This window comes from Leptosomus discolor, chromosome 9 (genome assembly GCF_034619465.1).
Source record: "Leptosomus discolor isolate bLepDis1 chromosome 9, bLepDis1.hap2, whole genome shotgun sequence".
In the NCBI taxonomy this organism is placed as follows: Eukaryota; Metazoa; Chordata; class Aves; order Leptosomiformes; family Leptosomidae; genus Leptosomus; species Leptosomus discolor.
Window position 1 is genome coordinate 5,867,970 of NC_141399.1, and position 25,384 is coordinate 5,893,353.

General features: G+C 46.3%; 2 protein-coding genes across 2 annotated transcripts in view; one reads left to right on the top strand and one right to left on the bottom strand.

Moving 5' to 3' along the window:
- Window positions 1–14,835, bottom strand: part of LOC104347206 (uncharacterized) — a 35,473-nt gene extending 20,638 nt beyond the window's left edge. Inside the window, exons 1-4 of the mRNA XM_086470455.1 lie at window positions 14,820–14,835; window positions 9,568–9,727; window positions 7,803–7,894; window positions 6,558–6,790 (exon numbers count right to left, since the gene is read on the bottom strand). Of these exons, the coding sequence (XP_086326581.1) occupies window positions 6,558–6,790; window positions 7,803–7,894; window positions 9,568–9,727; window positions 14,820–14,835 (501 nt within the window). The remainder of the gene's footprint in view (window positions 1–6,557; window positions 6,791–7,802; window positions 7,895–9,567; window positions 9,728–14,819) is intronic.
- A 2,953-nt stretch (window positions 14,836–17,788) lies between these two features.
- Window positions 17,789–24,516, top strand: LOC104347205 (uncharacterized). Its single transcript, XM_009952171.2, has 5 exons — window positions 17,789–17,958; window positions 20,244–20,877; window positions 22,556–22,789; window positions 23,457–23,709; window positions 24,416–24,516. Exons 1-5 carry the CDS (start codon window positions 17,789–17,791, stop codon window positions 24,514–24,516), a joined length of 1,392 nt encoding a protein of 463 aa, XP_009950473.1.
- Window positions 24,517–25,384: the final 868 nt, after the last annotated feature.

The following is a 25,384-nucleotide window of genomic DNA, read 5'->3' on the forward strand; positions in this document are numbered from 1 at the left end:
CTTTAATCTAAAAAAATTCTTTGGATGGCTCAGCAACAGAGAGGATAAAAGAGAACTGGCTGCTATCATCTAATTGGATTTTCAGAAATGTGGCACACCTTCCCTCCAAGCAGGCTGCTGATGATAATGTATAAAAGTGTTGATGGATGACCAGATGGGAGCCTTTACAGCCTTCTCCTGTGGCAGTTAATGCACTCGCTGCCCAAGAGGCTGCTATGGAATATTTCAGATTCCATCTGGGACTATTTAACTGCATCTGTGTGCGTTGCAATGAAACAACGGCTCATCCACCTATCTCGGCAAGCAGAAATGCTTTCAAGTCTTGGCATTTTGAGCGAAAAGAGAAACAATTATGTTTTCCAGAACTCACTGTTTCTACCACAACTTTTAGCAGTACTTCTTGCGTCCAGATTTCCCTTTTGTGTTTGGAGACATTGTGCACAATGAGTGACGAGCGATCCCCTGAGATGTACAAGAGAAAGCATCAATAACAAATGGCAACAGAATGTGAAAAACTAATTTGTTTTCAGGAGTGAGGTTGATGGCTCCAAAACAGAGATTTCAGGAGCCTTTCTGAAGCAGGGAGAGCGTCATTCAGATCAGCAAATAGCGGGAAGTGGATCATTGAAGCTCTGATTTGCTCTATTGTGCAAACTGGTGTCATTGTGAGCTTGTTAGTGGTTAAGAAATTAAGCCTGCCTGAGAGCCTGGATAGTCACACTTAACTGCAGATGCTTGATAGCACAGCAGCTCTGCCAAAAGTATTCATAAACCCACATTTAGGACACCTTTTGATACCATACTATAACGAAAGAAGATCTTAAGGCCAAATATATGATGGTTTATAATAAATGTAGCAGAAACTGGGACATCTGGTTTCCTGGGATTCATCTTTTCATTTCATGACCAGTAAGAAAATTTTGCTCTGGTTCCCTCTTCAGCTGTATTGGGAGAAAGCAGCGGGAACATTTTTGCTACTGTGGACAAGCATCTTACATCAGGTTGCAACTCGGACAGTCTGTCCAACATAGATATTTCAGGAAGGGTCAGAAGATGAAAGCTGGTAGGAGGAGTCCATCAGGAAGAGAGATTAGAAGTCTCACTCCCCAGAGAGAAAAGCCAAAGCCAAATCCAAGTAATTATCATGACTTATCACTACTTTCTGACTTGTAACCTTCCCAGGCAGAGGAGGTGGGGGCCAGACATTCAGAAGCAGATGTGGCCATCTCTGAACATATGTTACTACTGCTCCGTGGTATGGCTCCCTAATGAAAAAGAATCTCACTTTTATGCATTGACTTCATTAGGTCCATATGGAGTTTTGTAGCTCTTTGGATATTAGCTGGACTTCTCATTGCAGCCATCTTTCTGTACTGTCTACCTGCTGACAGCTTATCTCCTTCTTACCTATCTTCTGATAGAGATAAACCACCTTTTAACTTCACAGCTTTCATCCCAGGAGGGTGCCTGTGTTGTGTCTGTACCCAGCACATGCCTGTCTTGTCCTTGTGTTGCCTGGGTGTGCAAGGCCACTGTTTGAAAGGCATTTCTCTGCTGCCGGTTCATAAGGCCCTGAACAGCCAGCCATGAAGGTCACTTGGGCACCTTTCATTTCTTCCAGATACCTAGTGCTAGACACCTGTATGGAAATGCCTGAATCACTGCCTTGGAGTTCGTACTGGGACCCTGCCATCATTTGAGCTTCTTGTTTCCACAGCTTCAAGATTGCTGCTGGGTTTTTCATATTTTTAGCTGGAAACAGCTCCAGGCCTTTAAGGGGAAACCATGGAATTCCTTGAACCAGCTTTGCCTCTAGAGTAGTCTCTTACACAAGAAGATAACAGGCATAGGAACAGAAAAGTGCTCCATCGCCTGGAGCTCGGTGGCTAGCAGAGCACGGGTCACCCAGACAGGCAGTCACCGTGGCCAGGCTACCGCACTGGAGAGGGTTTCCTCACTGCCAGCACCCACTGCTGAACCAAGACAGACGGAAAGAAAAAAAGCTGCTTTACTGGTAGCTCTGACTACAGAGCTGAGCACTGGGAATATCGGTGCAGTGGAGAAGAGAACTCGCTCCCGTCCCTCTCAAAATGGATGAGGGGGTTTAAGAGGAGGGATTGACCACCCTTGTCCTCCCAGAGCAGGCTGGGCCAGGCCCTGCCTGGGACCTCCCAGCACGTTGGAGATGCCTTTGTCCCTGGCTAGGAGAAAGGCAGAGCCCAAACTTCTCCAACTGTGAGGAAAGCTGAGATCCAGAAGGAAATAATCTGCCTGCAAAATATCCCGCTGAAACTAATTTCCTGAATGTTTACAGTGCGATCCCTGCTCCTTGCTACAGAGGCATCATAGACAGTAACAGATGGCAACAAGAAGTGTCTTAATTCAGAGCAAACTTGGCTAAAATTAATGCTTTTGCTTACAGTGAGTCATTAACTTCCTTTTGGATTAAAAAAAGAAAAAAAAAAAAAAACTTGTAGCACGGCATTCCATAGAGGAGATGCACCAAAAGTGAGCATGAGAAAGGGCGCAGCAGGACTGTTGATGGATATGGCAAAAGATCAGGGAGAGGACATCCCGAATAAAAACATGAATGAATCTTCTGCCAAAGTTCAGAGAAAACCTGATTTGAGTCCTGATCAGAGACAGCGCTTTCTCATAAGGCACATACAAACTCAATCAGAAAAAAAAATGACTGTCCAGTTCCTTTGATATGGATCATACAGTCAGCATATTTGTAACAAAGATGTACTCAAAACTTGTTACCTTTCCTATGCCTTGTTCTTGACCTAAATGTAATAGCAATCCATCCTTAGGGTACACAGAATACATGAAAAAGTACAGCTTCCTTTTAAACCACCATTAGAATATTTTACTGTATGTGGACATACACTCTTGTTACTCCTAAACGCTATTCTATTGAGTACAGTTTATATTCACCGGCAAAGCTAAATCTCTAGGGAAGCTAGAGAGGGAATGCAATTTCTAGTAATAACAGCTCACAACAGTGAATACTATCCACTTATCCCCACAATTTCCAGCTATTTTGGACTCCTTTCTGAATTAACCTTTCATATCAAAAGGAGCAATTCTGCACACTAGAGACTCCGACACAATTTCATGCATAATTTATTCACTCAGTTCAACATTAAACGCAGAGTCCTTGACTTTGTCAAGGTGGATTCTGTTGGCAGACTTCACAAGCAGCAAAACAGGAGAAATGAGATCTGCAGCTCAACCTCTTCACCTATTCTGTCTGGTAAAAGAAGGGAAAAAAAGAAAAAAGAAAACCCTGACATGCTTACACAATGCCCTGCAATCAGCAGAATCTGCTGCAAACACGGTGTTATTTTTTGTGTTGCATTTTTGACTTTAAAATGGAAGGATCAAAATCATGGATGGGAATAATTTCCTGGTAGTTTGCATTCCCTCCGGACTCAATCCTGCATCCATTGTTCAACCAAAAGTCGACTGGGAATTCAAGGAAGCTCTTTGTGCAGGATCAGGCCTCTTGCTCACAGCTGATGCATGGCAAGGCACATTATTCAGGCACAGCATGACAGAGTTTAGACTTAAGGAGCTTGTTTGGAAAGGTTTTTAAACGCTGGCCCAGCACACATTGAAGAGGCAGCTAATTCCCACTGAAAGCACCCGCATCAGAGCCTGAACCCAAGGAAAGGCTTCCCCTCAGTGCACATGTCAAAATATTATGTAAAAATTACTGAGGTCATTGGGCACAGAGGCTTGTGCCGTTGTGTATGTGAGCTACATGCTTTGGTGGGGACCCAACCTAGCTTGGCAGTGTCTGTCCCTCATGCGTGGAAAGGTGGATATTTTTTCCATCATGCCCTCAAGTGCCAAATGAACCCAACTGAGTACCTGAGCTCTGCGGCTCCTGTCTGGTATTCAGCATCCTTTGTCAGCTCAAAATCCCAGATGTTTTGCAGCTGGCTCTGATCTGGGACGAGAGACAGGGGAACTGGCCAACCCTACCAATGCTCTGTGATAATGCAAAGGAGCAGCAAGAGCTTCAGAAAGCCTGGTCAAGGTGCCACTACGGACTGATGTGCTGCCTTTGCACTGCTCTCTGCTCCCTCACAGAGCCACGGTTGGAGGTGGAAGAGCCAGAGCCACGTGGGTGTCACAAAGGCCTCGCTGTCTGAGGTGTGTGGTCACACGTGTCGCATCCCTGTGGCAACTGCTGAAGCATCTGGCAGCTTTCCTTGTAAAGGGCATCGACAGCAGATGTGGACACAGCACTAGACACATCCATCAGCACTTGGATGGTACCCTCTACCTAAGGCTAGGATGTAACTCTCCAGTGGACTAGTTTTACACCAAAAGTGAGAGTACATTATATATGTCTTCTGGCATTTTGGACTTTCTGAATCATGTCTTCAAGCAGCAGAAAAGGACTTCCCTGCCGGGCTGTGTTATTTATGTATCATATGACACTTTTGTGCTTTGAAAGAGCCAGTGCAGCGAGGCAAAGCCTCTGCTCCCAGGAGCTCGCATTGCTGCAGAAATTTAAGGAGCAGCAGATAAGCAGAAATACTGCCCTATTGCACTCAGCTTGGAAGCCAAACCCAGCCACAGCCACCACAGCAAGAAAGCGTCTGTAGACACCTCCAAAGAGCAAGTGGTGGGTGACCACATCTGCCCTCTAATTTCTCTAGAGGGACAAGAATGAAACCTAAGGCTGCAGACACCATAGACAACAAAGACAATCCTTGCCAGAGCTTGTTCCAGCTCTCCTGAAACTCACCATGCTTTTCAACAACTGTTAGCCAGCTCTGCTTCAGACCAACCTACCTGAAGACAACTGGGGACAGAAACATTGTTGTTCTCCACCTCCTCCATGAAGCCAAGCTGTAGGAGCTCAGCTGTGCCATCCCTGGCCCACCTCCTGCCCATGACTGCCTTGTCCTCCTGCCTTTCAGCATGCCCACGTGGAAGTGGAGGAAGCCTGCTTGGTCTCCAACCCAAACTGGTCTTCTCTAGGAGGGAAAAGGCAGCACGCTGTTCACAGCCTGAGCTTCTTCCATGCATCCAGGTTTGTTCCTGCATGGCTGCCCCACTCCAGCTGGGCAAACCACAACGAGCCCTAAATGCAAAGGCACCAGAGAGGCCACCAGATATATTGCTCCATCGTTTACAGCCATCATGGCTTAAGACCTGTAGGACAATTCCGATTGTCCTGGTATCAATGACAAGAAATATCTGCCAGGTTGAGAAACAGAAGTTCAGAGCCCAGTGCAGAAATCCCACGTAGAAAGGTGTCCCCAGTTGGGATCTCTCCTGCCAAACACGAGCATCTCCGCTCCATCAGCTTCAAGAGCTATTTGAAGCCCTGAGTACCTGCAGAACTGGGGTCAGGATGTGCGTTCGCGTTGCAATCGGAGGATATAAAATCAATTGCAACGTTCTGTTTTAAGGATTTAATTTTCATGTCTTTGCTCCCTTCTTTAATCTCTACACAGCATGTACTCTGCCTGCCTCTAGATATTTTAATTCAGTCACAGTAAGTCAGTTGCACAGAATGGGCACTAGAGAGCAACAGCAATTCAATTAATTTCACACTCACTGCGGGTAGCTGGGATTTTAAATGCTGCACATTGCAGGTGATCTGTAACATTTCGTTTATTCATATACTTGGCAAAGCTCTTTGTTTCTTTCTTATCAAACTTGGAGGTCATGAAAGCCAGAGGTCAGAAAGCTCCTGGCCATTTCATTTTAGAAACAAATATGGTACCTGTTAATGCAAATAAAGTTACAATCAAGCTCACACTGACACATCCAGATTGAAAATGGAATCTGATCAAATTGGTTTGCATTAATAATAGAAAGGCTATATATTTAATGAACCTGGTATGGGCATCACCTGTTAGCATGCTGAACCTGCAGCAGCGTCCGGGAGATCCATAAACTGGAATTAAATGTGAGACTCCGCTTGCTGCTGGCAGTCATAAGCTTTTCTCCTTCTTGGGACAAAGTCACTAGTCAGCATGAGACAAAGACAGCGAACGCGTTTGTTTGTCTGAAGCTTGTCACATTTGTCTGGAGGCGAGAAACTTGGGGTCTAATTGTCTGCTGTGTTTTCAGCGGGGGAAAATAGCGAGAGGTTGAATTACAAACTTCCTCAGGACTTTCCTGGTTCTTGTGAATATTGGGAGCCAGCTGTCCTTCTCAAGAGCTGGCTCAGCAGGGCACAGATACACTCTTCCAGCTTGTTATATTTGGAATTAGAGACCCTGAAACAAAGCCCACCCATGTCAAGTAAAATTCTGCTGCTGAAGCCCACCAACCTATATTTAGAGCTTCCTCTGACCAAAAAGCTGCCATATTTTAGTCAAAAACGAAAAAAACTATCTTGTGTGGCAGAGCTGTCCATCATACATTGTCAGCATTAAGAATAAATCCAGTGCAAGAGTGTGTTCACGTATTTGCAAGCAAACTAGGGTCACCATCCAGCATTTTGTGGGCAGGAAATAGGACCTGCCCGAAACTCTTTAATCTGCTCTGCACAAGAGCTCCCAAACTCCCTTTCCAACTGATTTTACCTCCAGAGTGTCTGCCGTTGGTCCTACTCGCATGCTTATCTTTTTACCATCTGAAGAATAATCAAATGCTTCTTGGCTGTTCACTCCGAGATACGGCGCTTCTGCACATGCAAAGATTTTGCCATCATCTGGCAATTCTTCTGCGATAGCAAGGATACTGTAACCTTTAAGCTTGCCAATTAATAAAATCTTCCTGGCTCTGATCATATGAACAAGCATCCTAAAAATTTGGCCTGTTGAAAGACAAGAAGGAAAATTTAAAAGTAATACCCTAGGAAAGACTGTACCCTGTTCACAATGAAAATTGGATGTACCTTTCAAGTGATCATTAACAAAAAAAAAAAGTCTAATCTTAAAACACTTTCAAATAAGGGTTTAACAACAGAATCTGACAAAATTTCATCTAAAATGCAGCTAAAAGACAACAGAATAAAGGGACTGGTTTTAAATGTAGAACCTTTATCATCAATGCTGCTATTGTTCAAGTGCTTGTTAAATAGTGCTTGAAATATTGCATATTTTAACATTCCCCCCATACGAAAATGGCTTTAAGATGTCTCCATATTCTTTCTGGAACCCGGTTAAAAAAAATCACTACATTACCTTGCATTTGCTCTTAGAGTCATTATCCCTAGACAGCACCATCATTTAAGAAATTTATCATCAGTGGTGTCCTTCGAACAATGTATTAGTGTAATACATTATAAGAGTACTTCACTGTGATGATATATTACTCAAAAGATGGGAACATCTGGGAAGAACGAACCTGGGAATAGATTTAGTGTAATAGGCTTTATATGAGGATACAAGCCTGGGTATTGCTGCTTGAAAAGGTACAGTGCTTGGCCACAGGCCACCTCTACCGCAAAAGCACATAAACCCCTATCAGACACCACCAAACCCAAGCCAACGTGATCTTTCCCTGCTTTCCCCTTCCAGTGAGGAGGATGATCTCTTTGCTGCTCACTAAGGGATGGGGCTGGCACTGTGAATCAAAGCACTCCTGGGCACGTGGTGTGGGCACAAGGGCACGGGAGGGTGGGGGACAGGGAAAAATGATGCAAAAGGAAGATTGATGCCTACAGGAAGCTCTTCTATTTCTTTTTCAGTAATTTTACACATTTTCTGAGCATTTCCATGGCATTCATCCTTTCTCTACTCAAAATGGAGTAGAGGCTGATGAACTTCAGTGATAACCTTTACACTAATTTGTTGCAATTTTATCCTCTTGGTTGAGCAACTTGCCATTCAAAGAGCCAGAGGAGTGTTCTTCCTGCAGCCTAACTCTGGTTTCAGTTCGTCCAATGTCCCCTGGGCTGTGGTCAGGTGAAGTTTTCCTGGAAAAAGAAAGAAATTTCAACATTATGGTAACAACCAAATTCTGAGCACTCTGCATTAAAAAAAAAAAAAAAAAAAAAAAAAAACAAACCAAAAAAACAAGGGACAACTCCTGGAAAAGGTCCATCTGTGCACAAGCATGAAAAATTAGGCCAGAAGCATTACAAACATCCCTAAACTATAATCCTAAGAGGACCTGGTTTGGCAATAGGCCCGTCTTGGTGCTGGCAGCCACTCCAGTCATAGGGGTTGGGAAGAAGGGGTTGCGGGATCGAAGGAAAGCGTTCCCCACTGTCGAACCCCAAATCTGTCCCATTTCCAGCTGGTTGCAGACGTGTTTATCTATCTGCTGGTTTAGAGTAAATGCCTCCAGCTACCCTGGCCAGGTTTTGTTCAGCTCCAGGGGTTTTTCAGCCAAAAAAAAAGGTTTCATTGCAGAATAACGGAAAAGATGTAAAAGCTAAAATTTTTTTTTGCAAGACAGGAAGAGAATGGTTTTCCTCACAAACTGCTGAGAAAAGCAGGGTATCTCCAGTCACTATTTCACAGAACCAGGCCTGCGACAACGCCTCTGGATGAAGTAAGATGCTGCCTATTACAAAGAGAAGGGAATAGAGGACTGGAAGAAGTCCATAGCCTCAAGACAGATTAGATTACCCTATCTGAAGACAGTAACCACCAGAAATGGCTGGTGATGCTTCTGCAGGCCAGAATTTAGAGCTATTTCAGCCTTTTTTTTTTTTTTTCCCCATAGCTCCCCCCCCCACTCCTCAGTAAAATGAGAAAGAATTCATAACCCGTGTCAGCCACACTCAGATAATCCAAGACTTAAAGAGTAGAACATTTCATATAACCTCTTTTCTGCCCCTCACAAATGCTTTAACAACTTTAATAAGATAATGTATAGCTATTATCGTACAGCAAGCGTAAGTCAAACAACTATCAGCTATTATTTCAGCAACAGAACGAACGCTCAGCGTTCCTGTAATCCACAGCCTGGAACAGTTTACACATTGTCAATTTTAGACAGAACTGGCTTTTTCCACATATCAAAATGTACACTGATAAATGGGAATTGTTTAGCAGACCCCACATGGCTGGGTAATATACTGTAGCTCAAAAAAGAATAATGAGGGTATCAGTTGGACTTCTGAATTAATGATACCTTAAATTAGTTTAATTAATTAGTTTAGTTACTAGAGTAATTTAGTTAGCAGATTAATTAATGTTTGTTGAGTGCTTGGAGATAAAAGCTGCGTAGAAAGGCTGTTATTATAGGGTGGATCCAGAGGTGCAGGATTTCTTCATTCTTTACTTGTGCAGGGGCTCATTCTTTGAGCCTTTCAGCGGGCACTGTGCAGAGGCTGGCTTGCTGATTTTTCACAGGATATCGTCCAACACAGACATCGGCGTAGCCAATCGTCAATTGGTAGAATATCTTCCAAAATTTAGACTTACAACTTTTTGTTCTCACCTCCTCCTCTCAAGGCCGTAGGCACGCACAGACACACACATGTCAGGGCACACTTTGCTGTATATTTGGGTGCAGTTAACTCTCATTCTTCTTCCTTCCACCATCTCCCACATGTATGGCATATTCTGAACAGAAAATCTGAGAACATATTCATACAATCACAGCAAAAATCACAAGGTTACAAAGGAGTAGCCGTACCTCTTTGAAGTTGCCATCGCATCCAGGTAAGGGTCTAGCCCAAGAGCAACATCAAGAGCTTTTTGTAAGTAATTCTTGAGCTGTTCAGGAACACGAGAGTCATTGAGGGCTATTTCTTTGGCTTTGAGAAGGTTCTCAGCAATGAGTCCAGCTGGGCTTTCTGAAATAGAAAATAAAAGGAAGAACAACGATTTCATAACTGCTCAAATCAGCAGAAGAGGAACGTAGACTGCAAAAAAACAAGAGCTTTTTTTTTTGTTTTTCATACAAAATACAGGTTTTTGAAGGACTATGAAAACAATCACAGAAAGCTTTTCAAACTGAAAAAATATTGTACCTCTAATTCATCTTTGTCACACGCATTCTCCCTTTTCTCCCTTGCAACTGATCCTTTGCTGAGAGGAAAAGGATAAGAATATTTCAAACCCCATGAATTTTCACTTTTGAAGCTCTGAGGCAAATATTGAGAACCAAACAACTGCATACAAAACCTGCTCCTCCAGGCAGCTTTTTCCTTGGAGAAAACAGAGCGCTTCTCAGACCGCTCTTGCAAAACCAGGCAGATTCTCTCAGGCCAGGACATGCAGATATGGTCCAGCTTTGTAAAAAGGAGGATCTCCACTACCTGCATGCCAGCAGGGTGCATGAGTGCCCCCGACACGTGTCCGTGCCACGGACGCTGCTGGGCACAGGATCTGCAGAGCAGGTCACGGTGCCTATGCCTACAATACAATTACATCTGTCCTAACGTAGCCAAACTGACAAACACTCAAATGAAAAATTATTGTGCCGAATCATAAAATCAAAGATACTCTTCAACTAATCAACTAAGCAGGTGATATAGCCATCACCCTGGTAGGAATGCAACCTCCTAACCCTTCTTCTGCCTTCAACCTGCCACAACAGCTCACGGTGGTGACACACCACTCTGAACTCCTTGTTTCTCAGGTCACAAAAACTGTGCTTGAACCCATCGACACCACATGGCAGATCTCCCAACGCCTTTTCACAAGCCAGACCCTGCCAAAAGCTAATTATTCAGGTAAAGAGGAACAGTGATGCACAACATGACAATGTTTCAAAGGCTGCAGAAACATCTCCAGCATCAAGATCAACCTGCCCTGGGGGCAAAAGCAATGCTGTGCATGGCACTGTACTTGTCCTGACGCACCAGAAAACCCGTATGGCAGCAACCCAACGATGGACCTCAGTGAGCTATGGACCCACAGAGTGAATCATAGTTCAGAAAAACTCCCCCACTCCTCAAGTGCAAGAGCACGTGCTGGGTGATGAAAGCATCGCCAAGACGAGACTTCAGAGACACGGGGCAAGTAGGCTGTGAGTATAACCGGGGTGGAGCAGATTGCCTCCGGCAGGATTTTACTCCTGATAGAAAAGCCTCAGACAAGTAAGCGGAGCAGATGAAATGAGAACATGCTTCCTCTGGAGGACTGGCCCAGACCAGCCCAGTAGCCGTGGGGCAAAGCCCCATCCACGTGGAACTGCTGTTGCCGCAGGCACCGTGTCCCCATCCTAGGATGGGTTGCTGGTGGGGTCCTGGACACCACAGAAGGCATCCAGCCACCCCATGGCCTGCCAGCAGAGCTTCAGTATAAAGCCACTGAAGACATCAGAGTATCACCTCATGTAGGGAACTCCCTCACAGCCCACTGTGGAGAAAGTGGTAGCATGACAGCAGGATGTTTGGGGTTTTAGTATCTTCTCTGTCCGAGCATTTTGAGGGATAAATCTGAGACGGGTACGCTGAGCAACTACATATCCTCCACAAAGGATGCGAGAATAGTCAAGTCTCCTCATTGTGGATGCGACCACTTTGAGTGGCTCTTGCCATAACGCTCCCAGCACACCAGGATGAACGGAGGTACAGCAGACGACCCCATCACCAAAAGAGCACTAGGGCTTCCAGTTGCTGGGGACCGCTCCTTCCCCTGATACCACGGGGCAACATATGAATAAACTCTTGTCTTTGGGAACGGGGAAAGGTTTAAACCTTCCCGAAAGTCTGCTTCTCAGTTTTCTGTAGCTACTAAGACAACAACTCCGTTGGTTTTTGAGACAACTTTACTGATTTTTCATTATCCAAATCACAAAAAAATATGAAAGCAGACAAGGAACATAAAATACCTGTGCCTTTTACATGGGAATTTCCAGCTTGGACCAGATTTAGTCATCTAAGCAGCATCACGCTTGTGGTGGTAACCACAAGGAAGGCAAATTTAGGCTAGCTGTAGCAGCCCCTGATTTACATCTCATGCCGATCTCTTGCCATAGAGGCGGCTTAGATCTCTTTCAGCATTTTTATAATTAATTGCAAGTTCAGGAATAACCACCCCTTCCCAGACCATGTTAGTTTGTTGCCTTCAGTAAATCCTTCCGTTGTGTGAAGACACATTGTCTTTGTGCAGCACTTTCACCACCTCACGAGCGAGCATCTCCAGGCTCCCACCGTACGGCTGCAGGATGCTGGAGGTTGCGATCTGCTCCTTCTCCCTGCCAAGCACTCTGAGGCTTTTTGCTAATTTAGAGGAAAAAGGTTTATAGTCCGTGTCAGGTTTTAGTAATCGTCATGTTACTCTTCCGGATGAGTAAGAGACAAGGATCCCCTGTCACTCAAGGAGGGGGAAAACAAGATTTACCTCCCACTGTTTTGTAACCTGTGTTATAACATCAACCGCAAGCACCAAGAAGTGCTACCGGGGAGAGAGAGCATGCAGTGCTTGCCAAGATCAACTCTGTATCTAAGATTATACAATCTTTTCAGGAAGTGCTGCATTTTTAAATTTTTTTTATTTGCAGCCTGATGATGCTTTGGGCCAACAGCAGAGGTCAGAATTGCCTTCATTTATACAAGCACCTGACAAGTCGGAGCAGAGCTCAGGGCTGGCTGCACAGCTTTGCACAACTGGACCATATTAAGCACTAAACTAAATTGCCTGGTTGCCTCCCCGTGGCTCTATCTATGCACAGACATCTCTCTCCCTTTCCCATTTAATTGTGCATCATCTTCTTCAGGCATACAAGGGAAAAAAGAAAAAGGGAGCTCACTCAGAGGAGGAAAATGCTGCCAGGTGCAAAGTAGAGGAGTTCAAGCCCCACATGAAAGAGCAGGAAAGGGCTGCTTTAAGCCTCCAGCAGCTCCATCAAAAACTTAAGGTGGCAGCTCTTAAAATGGACCACGGTTCCCAGCATCTTCCTTGGTAGATGTTGAGAGCACAGTCGGCCTGTTTTACAACAAAGCTGAATGACAGACCACAGCTTCTACTTTTTACAGCATCAAGCACTTTTTGTTCGAGTCAAGAGGAGTCAGGGGTGCTGGTGGGGGCTATATGTGGGGGATATCAGCATCCCCTGAGCAGGCACAGAGGGACACACTGCCCTAGCAGTGAAATTAAACTGGGCAGCTTGAGCTTAGACGGCACTTTTTGGGAGTCGGGGGGCTCAGCTAAGAAAGGGGAGGACGCTGTACTGTTTTTTCAGGGGGCTGCCCAGAAGAAAGCACAGAGACAAGTGCACAAGAAGGCAATCTAGATTTGGCAAAACCAAAGCAAAGATGCCACATCCAAAGATGCAGGACCAGCTCTTTTGTTCCCAGTTTTGGGCTATCCTCATTTCACCTTCCAGCCTCCAGATCTATTTTGCAACCCCAGCAATGACTTCTAGAAGAGTTCCCCTTCCCAGCCAGGGCAGAGCATTGAACCTAATCCTCCCAAATGCCGTGCTGCCAGTCGGGTGCCGAGCACTTTGGCAGGAGTCACTCAGTGATAAATACTCGGAAATCCAGTCTGGCAAAATCTTCCCACACAGTTCCAGCCATCGTATTCACCAGTGCACCTCAGGCATCGACAACAACTTATCACAACACTCACCACTTCATCTTAGTGTGTAAATACACCACAGCCATTGCATTTTACGGGGTAATCCCGGTTGTGGAAACCTCAATGCAATGCTTGAGCTACTTCCTTACCCCACCAGAAAGCTGCACACAAACCCGCAGCTTCTTAGGAGATCCTGTGCTACTGCCTGACCCAAACACATCAAACCCAGCTGAGCTTATACCCATCATATAGGTGGAGCTGTAGCAGAGAGAAGCAGGAGTGTGGTTGTGGCACATCTAGGGATGCTTGGTGGCTTCAAACCCATCACCCGTGAGCCCGGGCAGGGCCATACGCTGGGGCAAAGGCATGTCATAGCCCACATGGGGCCAAGAGTGGGCTGGCAGGATAGGCCAAAGCCAGCTGCCTGGCCATTAAACATGACAGAGGGTCCTGAGCAGAACTTACCCAACGCTTAGCCTGAGCATCGGTAGCGCCAGAGCCTGCAGCGAAGTCAGCAGCGATGGCATGGGGAGAGGTAGTGGCTTAGGGGTGGAGTGGGAGCACGAGGAGGAAGAGGGAGAGGAAGTAGCTGGGATGGGGAAGCTGCAACTCATGGCAGCAACCAGGGTGGTAAACTCTGCCTGAACTCCAGGAGAAGGTGAGGAAAACATACGCCAGCTGACGCGTTTTCTGTGGGCTCTACTGCTGGAAAAGAAAGAGAAAAGCTGGAAGCTCCCCAGCGCTCCTCTGCTTGCACTAGGGAGGCTCTGGAGTCACTGGCAGAGAGTACGCAAAGCATACATTTATTTTCATGCATAATAAAGGACACTGCCTGTGGCAGGGGTAAGCGGTACACACTGACAGTGGCCCAAGGCAGTCAAGGGGAGTCTTTTTACAGCTTCAATGGGCTTTAGATCAGGCTTCGAGACAACAAAGTCCCTCCCTTCAGAGCAGCCTACATTCCTACAGGCAGCTGTTGATTTTAGAAAACGGCCAAAAAAGGCAGCAAACATCTCGCTGTGTGTGCCACGCCAGGCACACGTGGCTATCGCAGAAAGCACCAAGGCAAGGTTAAAGCTGCAGAAAAAATATTTGTAAAGCAAGAATCCCAATCCATCAGAAGTTAGGCACAGCCAAAGCTCTCTTGGCACTGTGAGTGTCCAGCTTTCCACCCAACCCTTTCTCCTGGGAGCATCCTCCTTCCTCCACTTCAGGTTCCTGCAGACCCATCTCCCCTGCCCAGCCTCAAACTCCTCTTCCCAACCAACCCTTCTTCTGCTCCTTTCTGGCAAGCTACAGAGCCTGTAGGTCACACCTCTGCAGGGCAGCGGGGGACCCAGGACTGGGACATCACATGGTGTCCCCTCCTGTCACACCATCTCTCCTGGAGCTCCCTACCCCACATAGGGAGTTTACCTGCAGGACTATGCATGTTGCTTCTTGTGCCCCGGGCTCAGAGGATGCTGCTGTGGGTTTTCTGCCTCTGCAGAGCGGAGTCGGTGCTCAGGTGTCCGTCGAGGGGATGGGCTTCTCCACCCGTGATCACCTGGGCAGAGCCCCAGCCCTGGGGAGAGGCTGCGCAGGGAGGATGGCCCCAGGCTGGGGCTGCACCCAATCCAGCTGCACCCACCCGCCCCCACCCAGAGCACAGCATCTGACATGAAAAACAAAAAAAAAAAAAAAAAAAGAAAGAAAAATAAGAAAAAATGCCACCGATTTTCAATGCCTTCGTTTTACGCAAGAGCAACGTTCACATCCTGACCTGGGGAAGCTGCTGGCTCTCAAGGAGATAATCGGCAGTTTCATAACCTTCTGGTTACATAGCACAGACATGTGTCCCAGCTAAACCACCAGGCACCAGGCCGAAAAAAAGTCCCAGGACTTTGAACCCCAGATTATCTACAAGTGATCCATAGCTACAAGGTCACTTGCTGCCCCTCACAGCCAAACATCGGAGAATCCCCTGTTCTAGGGTCCAGCTCAGAGGCCAGATCTCTGCGTGGGCTGAGGAAGGTTGTGTCACACGGGTACCACGTGACCTACACCCCCCAGAAAGGGTCCCAGCAAGGCACTGGCTGAAGGAGTCATCAGGAGGAACCAGTGGGAACATCCAAGGCATCAAAAGCCTAAGCTGGCTTGCAGCAGAGCTGGAGCAGAAAAGGCTGGTGAGGAACTAAATCAAAGTAATTGAAGAGCACATGATGGAGCTGAGGGCTGCCAGCCATCTCTTGGTGAAGCTGAAGCACAAACTGAAGCTAATGAGGAAATGTGGACTACCCCACAACCAGAACAGCATCTTTCACCCCTGGGCTGTATCACCCTGGGCTTGTTCAGTCAAGAATGCACTCAACATACCTGCAAAGTGTACTGAGAGAGCCCGGGGCTGGGCGGAGACGGTGACGAGGCTGTGAGGAGCAGGTCTTCGCGGCAAGGCTCTTGGCAGCCCCTCTGCAGCATGGATGGCACAAGGACGTGGCAGTCACTGGCTATGGCAAGCAGACGGGCAACAGACAGTCAATTTGTCATCTTCTAAAATGAAACAGAAGATGTTTCAATGGCCCCAGAATAGAACAGGGAAGTATAAACAGAAAATAAGTAAATGCACAGGATGAAAGAGTAAGAGAAAAGCAAATAAAATAAGTCCCAATGCTCAGTGGATTGCTATTAATCAAAACAAATAAACAAGATGAAGAGGACAGACCTCCTCGCATACCTAAGATTATTCCATCTTATGATTTAGTAAACAACAAACTACATTAGACCTGCAGTCCCTGTGGAAAGCAATCCAAATTGTGTTTGGATTGGGAGTTAAAATTTCAGAAGAGTATTCGGTAAACAGGCTAAGAGCTTTAGTATGCCATCTAATCCACCCTCCACTAGCTTTGGAGGTGACTTTGGGCAAGTTACTTCTCTTCTGATGACTATTTTTCTCTTCTGTAAAATGGGGCTCACAGTCTGTCCTCTTTGCAAAGCGCTTTGCCATCCAGAGATGAAGCCAGCAGTGGGAACTAGATGTTAGGAGTTCTGGAACAGGGCTGCATGGCTTTAGAGTTTATTCTTGTAGCTTTTTCCCAAATTAATTTTGAGATACATGTCGATTCCTAAGTGAGTTTGGTTGCAATTAAGCCTTCAATACAATGAAGTGGTCTTGTCCGATGGGCTCTTGAAGAATCGTATTTTTCCAGCCTCTGCTTTTATGCCTGCTTTTGGTTTTCTTGATCTTTGTTTCTGAACAAGGACAGCTTTCAGAAACACAGCCAAGAAGGCAAAGACGGGTTTGTACCTTCAGGCACTGCTGGTGAAATCAAAGGAAGATGATCTCCTGTGCTCAGCACACAGAGCTCTATGCCAAGGAATGCTTGGTGTGGCAAGCTGAGCCTGGGGCCCTCTGAAAGCCCCAGCTGGAAGATCATACGGAAAGGTGAATTGTGCATCCTTCGGTCACATGGGGAGCAGGGTGCCGGCTGCCGTGGCCAGCACAGGCCCCTCGCCACGTCCCCCCACACCATCGCTTCTTAGAGAAGAGGAATTCATCCCTCTGGCTGAGCCCACCCCACAGGATCAACGTGCCTTTGGCCCACGGAGATGGGGTCTCCCTGAGTACGCAGGGGGGATCTGGCATAATCTGAATAAAAAAAATAGGTGACAATTGCAGGAAAGCAAGTGACCCAAAATTCAGGGTCAGATACCATTGCCTGGACCACGCTGCTGATCCTGAAACGACTCCACCGCAGGGACAGCTCAGTATCTCAGAGTCCCACAGGCACCTGGGCAAACGAATCACAACTCAGCTCATCCCCTAAACAGCCCTTCAGGAGATAAACTCTCTCTGATTTTTTTTTTTTTTTAAACCCACCATAAAATCTAGAAAAAAACAAAAAAATAATTCTGTTCCTCAATGCAAGAGAATCCTGGGAATGTGAGCTCAGAAGAGGTTTAACCAGCTGGTATCAATCCCATCCCCATGTTCCTGCTCCTATCTCACCCCATAAGGGCGGGTTAGAGCCACAGCCAGATCAGAGGCTCCACACAGCAATGGAGGTTCCTGAACGTCGGGGAGAATCACACAAATTGCCTTTCATAACTTTAAATTTGCTGTAGGGCATCATGTTGGAAGTTAATGTATGCACTCCTATTGTACTTCTTACACATTACAAAACGAGCTGATTATACAACCCCAACCTGGTACTCGCACGTGTCTTCAAATGCTCCTACCACCCCTAACGTGCATCCCAGATTAGATAATCTCGGTTTTGCAATTGGTCTCCCCCGTGGAGACAAGACCTCCCCTTCCAATGCCCGGTCACCTGGAGCCTTTAAAAAGCACCTCAAAGGCACCCAGTTACAGGAGATCTCTTGACAGGGAGATTCCACCTTCTGGAAGCATGCCGGTGTCAGAAGAGGCCTTTGCTCCAGCGGCCCCGGCCACTGTGCCCCAGGAGCCCCAGCAGACAGACTTCCAGCTGGTGCGAGTCAAGAGCACATGGTGCCGGGTCAAGAAAGGAGAAGCCCTTTCTGACTGTGAGGACAAGATAACTCTCTCCGAAGCAAAAATGTAAGTATAGAAGCCCACATTGCTCATTGGTGACTGCGCTGGATGGTTCTGGCTCCCCAAACTGTGCCGTCTTCCTGGTGGGATGCATCTCAGATGGAAAAACCATCTTGTGTGCCCTTGCAGCTTAAACCCACCATCACGTGTACATCCCTACAAAAGCGGGCTCCAAAACACGTGCAGTGTGACAGCACAGGTATTTGCTGTTCTCACTGGCATGACTTGGTAAAGTTACAGAGGGAATTTTATCAACAGCCTCAGTTTTTGTAGATGGGAAGTTCCTTTGAACTTCTGAAATGCTTATGCAGGGACTTCTCAACGCTGCACTTGGGCTTTTTTTTCCCCCTGTATATACAGGAAATCTTTGCGTGCAAAAGCTCACGCACAGGCATGGGAGAAAGATGCATTTATGGAGGGAGTTGCAGGTAAGCTAAAAGTCTAGGTGGGAAAAATGAACACGGTAGGTCACTGACAGGAGCAAAACCCATAACACCTCTATCAAACTGCAGAAGTCACATAATGCTACGTCAGAGGAGAGAGACAAATTTCCCCCAGGGATACATACACATCTTTGCTGACAGTACACCTCTCCAGTTAATTATCCTTTAATTTCGGGATACTCCTTTTCACGAACACACGGAGCCCTGTTTGTGATGCAGGTCTTCCTTAATACAGCTATGTTTTCCATGTTGGAAGTTTCCTAGCATTTGTCATACTCGGGTTTTACTGTCACAACTCTAACCCTTTTCTTAGTCAGGTCAGGGGGATCTTCACCAGCACCGGCAGCGGGCAGCAGCCACGCACCAGCATTGCTCAGGCAGAGCTGCAGGTTGATAGAACAGGACTTTAGCAAACCCAAGGGCAGTCTGCTGGACCTCAGCCAACAGCAGGATGAACCTAGGGCCCAGAGCACACCCAGAAAAATCCTCAGCTGACATACGCTTCAACAAGGGTAGGTTCAGCCTCAAATCCACAACTATTTTTGTAGAGCAGAGGAGTTGCATCAGTGCTAGTTGTGCCATCCGGCACCCAAAGCCAATTCCACCACCATTCAAAACTATCCTGTCTCTTAGAAGAGTCACATGCCAGAGATGATGCACATGCACATAAAGTATAGCTATAAGGTATGTACTTGGTGCATTAAAGTGTACACGGTGATGTTTTTTGTATTACTGCATTTTAAAAGCCCAGAAGAAATCTTCTGAAAGGTAGAAATCCTCACAGTTTTTCTTTAACACTTAAAAAGGTTAGGGACAGATTTAGTAAAGAAAGCAGAGAAGCACCTATTTAGACCTATAAGAGAAAGTTCAGGCATGTAGAAAGAAATTGGGCATGTACGGAAATCCAATTGCCCAACGAGCCATCTGCTCATTCAAGGTTTCATGGAAACCTTTAGTTTTTACCCGACTGCAGCTCAAGAAGTTTTATATAAAATACATTTTGCAGTTTCGTTCTGTCTTTAAAAAAAAAAAAAAAAATCCTTTCCTGATTCCTAACAAACTAAAGATGACACTTGTTTTTCACGTGGCTCCCCCTTCCCAACAGAATTAATAACTGGGTTGCAGGGCTGTGTTCTTCACTGGTTTGGATGGATACTACATGCCAGCTTTGTAGGCTTGTATTTATCCTTTCAAAACTCCACTATGGAAACATTTGCAAAGTCTCAAATAATTACTTTTTTATTTTAACTACCTGGGAGCACTTCCTATTTCAATCATACCTGCTTCGAGGTAAAGAGATCCACTTTTCGATGAGATCCACTGTTCAACTGGAGAATTACAGATGCTATTTCGTATTGAGGCATATGTATGTGTGTGGCTGTGAACAGATAGACAGGAATAGGTCAACTCATATCACCCCCATATACTGGGCAGAGGATGTTTCCTTCATAAATATTTTGGGAAATTTTGGCAATCTCTTCCCCGCCCCCTTTTGGCAAGCTGGGATGATTGGTCTGGGGTTTCCTGCTGGTTTATTGACAAATTAATGAGTTGGAAGGAAAATAGTTTGCCTCTTCAGCCCTTCTTGCTCTCTGTTTTATCATTACCATGTAGAATTTCAGCCATTTGACTGTTCTCTAAGATGTGGGAGGGTTTCTCCAGTGCCAAAGCAGTTGAGCCCTGACACCCAGGAGACGTGTCCCACCCTCGCAGCCCCACGCTTTTGTAGTGCATGGGCAGGAGACCCCACATTCCCCACTCTCCAGCTACGTCCTTAAACTAGTTCAAACATGCAAAGCACAAAAGGGGAATATAATGATTTCAAACCATGTTTTCCACTCCTTGCAGAGGTGAATGCATCTCCGAAGGCGGGATTTCCTGGACAATTGAAGCTCCCATCTATTTTTGCTACAAAGTGGTAGAAACGTACAATATTCTGGATCCTTCTAACACTACTCTGCTCTGGGGCCACATTACCGACCCTCAGCAACTAGAGCTAGTCACTAGTGGCAAAAGGAAGCTGAGGCGCTTTATTGTCATAGATGAAGTCGTCGATGAACTTTATGGCTCTAAAGTCAGAGAATACTTTGAAGAGAATAACGTTCAGCACAAAATCCTCGCCCTGCCTACCACTGAAGAAACGAAATCCATGGACTTGGTCTTGAACATCTTGCAAGAAGTCCAGAACTTCAGCATTGACAGGCGAACTGAGCCCATCATCGCCATTGGAGGAGGCGTCTGCCTGGACATCGTAGGACTAGCCGCGTCACTCTATAGAAGACGTACACCTTACATTCGGGTCCCAACAACCCTCCTCTCTTACGTCGATGCCAGCGTGGGGGCGAAGAATGGGGTGAATTTCCTGCAGTGTAAGAACAAGCTCGGGGGCTACACCCCCCCGGTAGCTAGTTTCCTGGACAGATCCTTCATTCAGAGCATTCCTCGGCGACACATCTCCAACGGCCTTGGTGAAATTTTAAAGGTATGAACTTTTGCAACCACAGTTTTCAAAACTGAAATCATAGAATCATAGAATAGTTTGGGTTGGAAGGGACCTTTAAAGGTCATCTAGTCCAACCCCCGCCCCTGCAGCAAGCAGGGACATCTTCAACTAGGTCAGGTTGCTCAGAGCCCCATCCAACCTGACCTTGAATGTTTCCAGGGATGGGGCATCTACCACCTCCCTGGGCAACCGGTGCCAGTGTTTCACCACCCTCATTGCGAAAAATTTCTTCCTTATATCTAGTCTGAATCTGCCCTTTTAGTTTAAATCATTATCCTTTGTCTTATTGCAACAAGCCCTACTAAAAAGTCTGTCTCCACCTTTCTTATAAGTCTCTTTTAAGTACTGAAAGGCCACAATGCTGGCAAGATGCCCATCAGCATCCATGGCACTGTATAAACTGCCCTATAGAAAAAAAGGTGGGCCATTAAGGCTGCATGGGGACTTTTAACTGTCATTGAGCCTATGTGTATTTTTACAGCTGCTAAACTTGTTAGAATATCCCTTACACGCAGTGCCTAGTGCTAACCCTGCAGAGTAAACTCCAAAACTCAAGGCTGGACATAGACACGACCAGGGAAGAAAAGCATCTTCCCTTTGAGGCTGATCCATAGCACTCTAAAATGAACTGCTGGCAGAGAATTTGAGGTCCATTATACTGGGGATTAATAATCTGCCGGATCATTGGCACCTACCTCATGGGGTATATGTTGAGTGTGGTCAATCAATCTCCTGCGAGACAAATTCTACTTTTAAAATTACTTGGCAAGTGTACAGTAAATGGTTTTATGCCTGAAGAGCTTTGAAAACTTTCGATAAAGCAGTGTTCAAGCAACTAAAGTGTATTAGGGATGAGTTAATCAGTAGCATTTTTCAGTGCTTGCACAGTGGGCATGTCCCAGGATACCTGGAGGTTTCTGGTGGGCACCAGGAGACCTGCAGGTCACCATTCCCCACTGTGGGAGAGGGTTAATGCCCGAGTCAGAGGGTGAAAAAATACGTACCTGTAACAACGAAACTGCTTCTGAACCCTCATATTACCCATATTGCAGTGCTTTCCCACCTTCCCTTGCCCAAAGAGCAATTCCGAGGATTAGATGAGAGTTATCCTGGGGACGTCCACCATCCAGTCCCTCTCCTAGGGATGGCCACCATTCAGCCAAGACAGTCTCGAGCTTCCTGTGAGGCAACAAATAGCCAAAGCTCATTACAAACCATCTGCTGGGCTACTAGAGCATGTTGCAAGCTCACAGCACGGTCAGGGTTGCCCAGTAGCAAGGGAACCTGCCCACCAGTGCGCCCATCATCTTGGCAATTTTACCAGAGCCCCACTGGGCATTTCCACGCTGCCTTTTGAATAAATCTTCACTCTCGACAGCTGACAACGTGGTGCAACGCCACCAGACCACATTTCCTAAAGACCTGAATATACACTAACTGGTGCATCCTCCCTACTCCCGTATACGTGCTAACCAGGAATTGTGTCTACAGAAATACTTCTACATGTTGCAGAGGCAGAACTTGCATAGAATCCAGGTATTTCTTCCCCAGCATATAACACGACATTATAGTCTGGTCTATTGAAACGCTCGAGTTTTCAACAGCACATACAAGGATCACATAATTATCTTTAATTACCTCTTCTGTTCTACCCTAGATGGCACTCATGAAACACAAAGGGCTGTTTGACCTGCTCAAGAGCCACGGGAAATACCTGCTGGACACCAAGTTCCAGTCCTACAGCGGCTCTGCCAACCACGGGGACGCTGCACTGCAGACTACCAGGATTGCCATTGAAACCATGTTGGAAGAGCTGGCTCCCAACCTCTGGGAGGATGACCTGGACAGACTGGTGGATTTTGGTCACCTTATAAGCCCAGAGCTGGAAATGGTGAGTGACAGACTTTATATTTCAATATCTGTTTTAAAAAAATAAAAATAATTTTCAATCAGCAGCACGAAAACTTTGTGCAAAAGGAGCTGAGTTAACTCCAGATTTACACTTTACCTCAGATCACCCAACACACCCTGCCTGGTCCTGTCCCTGCCCCATTTTCCCCACACCTCCACCCGTGTTCCCTATTCAGACCGAGGCCAGTTATTGCTTCTTACCAGGCATTTAGCAAAGCACAAAGATGACCAGATTTCAGTGAAGCCATTTGAAATCATCGACATGAGCTACAACAGTGCAAAGGCGTGGAGACCATATAGTCTGTATTACTAGGGAGAAATTGCCAGTGAGGAATAAAGGGGGAGGACTAGACCTTATGCAAAATTCAGAGCTGTTCTCTCCATCTCACGGCGCTCTTCATCAGTGATTTGAATGAGAGGAGAATTAGATCCTGGATGCCTATGGGAGATTTTACATGCAATTAATCACCTGTAAAAGGCATCATCCTCTGCAACCCATAAATCACAAGATGCTAACATCCAGCAAATCTGCACTTTCACTGCTGTGAGCTGAATGTCAGCTTTCACAAGTACTTCCAGAAAAAGCCTACTCATTTACTGTTTACCAACCCAAACCTTTCCCCCCACCCACCTTTGCTCCGTTTCAGAGGGTTTTGCCATCCCTGATGCACGGAGAAGCTGTGAACATCGACATGGCATTCATGACGTACGTCGCCCACACCCGGGGGCTCATCACCGCCGAGGAGAAGGAGCAGATCATCCAGTGCATGAGGGGCCTGGAGCTGCCAGTGTGGCACGGTGGCTGCAGCTGGCCCCTCATCAAGAAAGCCCTGATGGAGCGTCTGAAACACAGCGGGGGACAGCCCCGGATGCCTCTCCCCACCGGCCTCGGCGTAGCAGGTACCGCAGCGAGGGACACCAAGGAGCCCCCGGGAGCGGGCGCTAGGGGGGCAGTGGGCATCCCAGCACACTGACGTGCTGGAAAATGTGCCCTGTAGTTCTGTGGTTGTACATTTGTGGGTTTACTTGTGCTTTTCTTAGCATCTCGATAAACCCATCGAGACACGGGAGCATTCTCTGGTGCGTCACCACCAGGACTCAGTTGAGGACTGAGGTCTAATTCATTGCGTTATGACTGAGCACTTCACTTTGCAAACGTGTTTGCAAACCAACAGGCTAAGCGCAGTGCTCTGGCAGACAAACCAACAATGTCTTAAGGGAACCACAAATTCCACCATTATACTTGAAAATATCCGTTAAATAATCCTTAACAAAAAGAATTTAACGTATTACTGTGCCTAGAACTAATACCTGAAAATTAAATAGTATCTGTTCAATATCTGGGGTGAAACACTCTTACTTATAAGATTAAAAAAAAAAAAAAAATCCAGCCCCTAATATAGCAGCAAGGCATGGGATCAGGTTGTAATCCCTTGCATCAGTATCCATCCAGACTATTTCTATGAAGCTCAGTGTCTACACACTCACAAGAAAAGAAACTCTCATAAACCATTTGGAGGAGCTACTCTTCCCCCTAGTGAATTAGTGTATGCAAGCAGGAAAAGCTTCTCTGGATGTCCAATTAACTACTAGTCTTATTTTACAGAAATATTCAATGACACTAGTGAAGAGACCCTGGAAAGAGCATACAAGCTGTGGGTCAGGGACTGCAAGACGGTGCTGGAAGAAGAGCCAGCTGCCCTCTGAGAGCTGCAAGCCTGGGCTGAAGGTCCTGCCCCACACGTGGAGTTGTCCACCATCATCAGCTAGTGGGCAGGACTGAATTTTAAACAAGATAAATACAGCAGCACCTGTGAAACCAGGTACGCATCAGAGCTGCATGGAACAAGAAGAATATTGGCGTCTGACCCGATTTACCTCTTTCAGTTGCTCTGTTTGAAATGGAATTCATTAGATCTGTGTAGTGCTCAACAAGTGATCACTCAGCAGTGAAACCACCAGGTGCCCATTAGCATAGCTCATAGCAAGCTGTCTCCTCTCTGGGAAAGCGAGTGGCATTTATTCTTCCATCTGGTTAATCCAGCCTGGGGGCTGCCACGGCCTTGCACAGCGCTGTCCCACCATTGCTTGTGGCTGGATCCCTGAAGTCCATAGATGCCCCTGGCTCATAGACCATGTAAAAGCAGCGGGGCATCTTGAAGGCATCACACAAAATCTCCATGCTATATAAAATCTTTGAAGTGGGACCGGTTCTGGCATTCTAAGGTCTTCTTATTTTCTCAGCTCGTTCAAACTAGCAAAAAAAAGAAAAATGCTTAGCTGCCAGCCTTTGCTCCCAGTGTAAGGGATTGACACACTCCGATTACAGGCGCTGCCATGTAGCCACAGATCAGCAGATATCGCTGCTGTGAAGCATGACAGGACCTGCATCTTGTCAGCATAGCAGTCCTGTGTCTCGGGACTCTTAGATACTGAGGACAGGCTGGCAAGACTTGTCTTGCTGCCAAAATGCATAGCGGAGGTTTTACTGTGTAACCCCTGCAAGCCAGTGGTGTGACACCTACGTATGATTTGCATTGGTGTTGCCTATGAATAAAGCTGAGCTCCACACTAT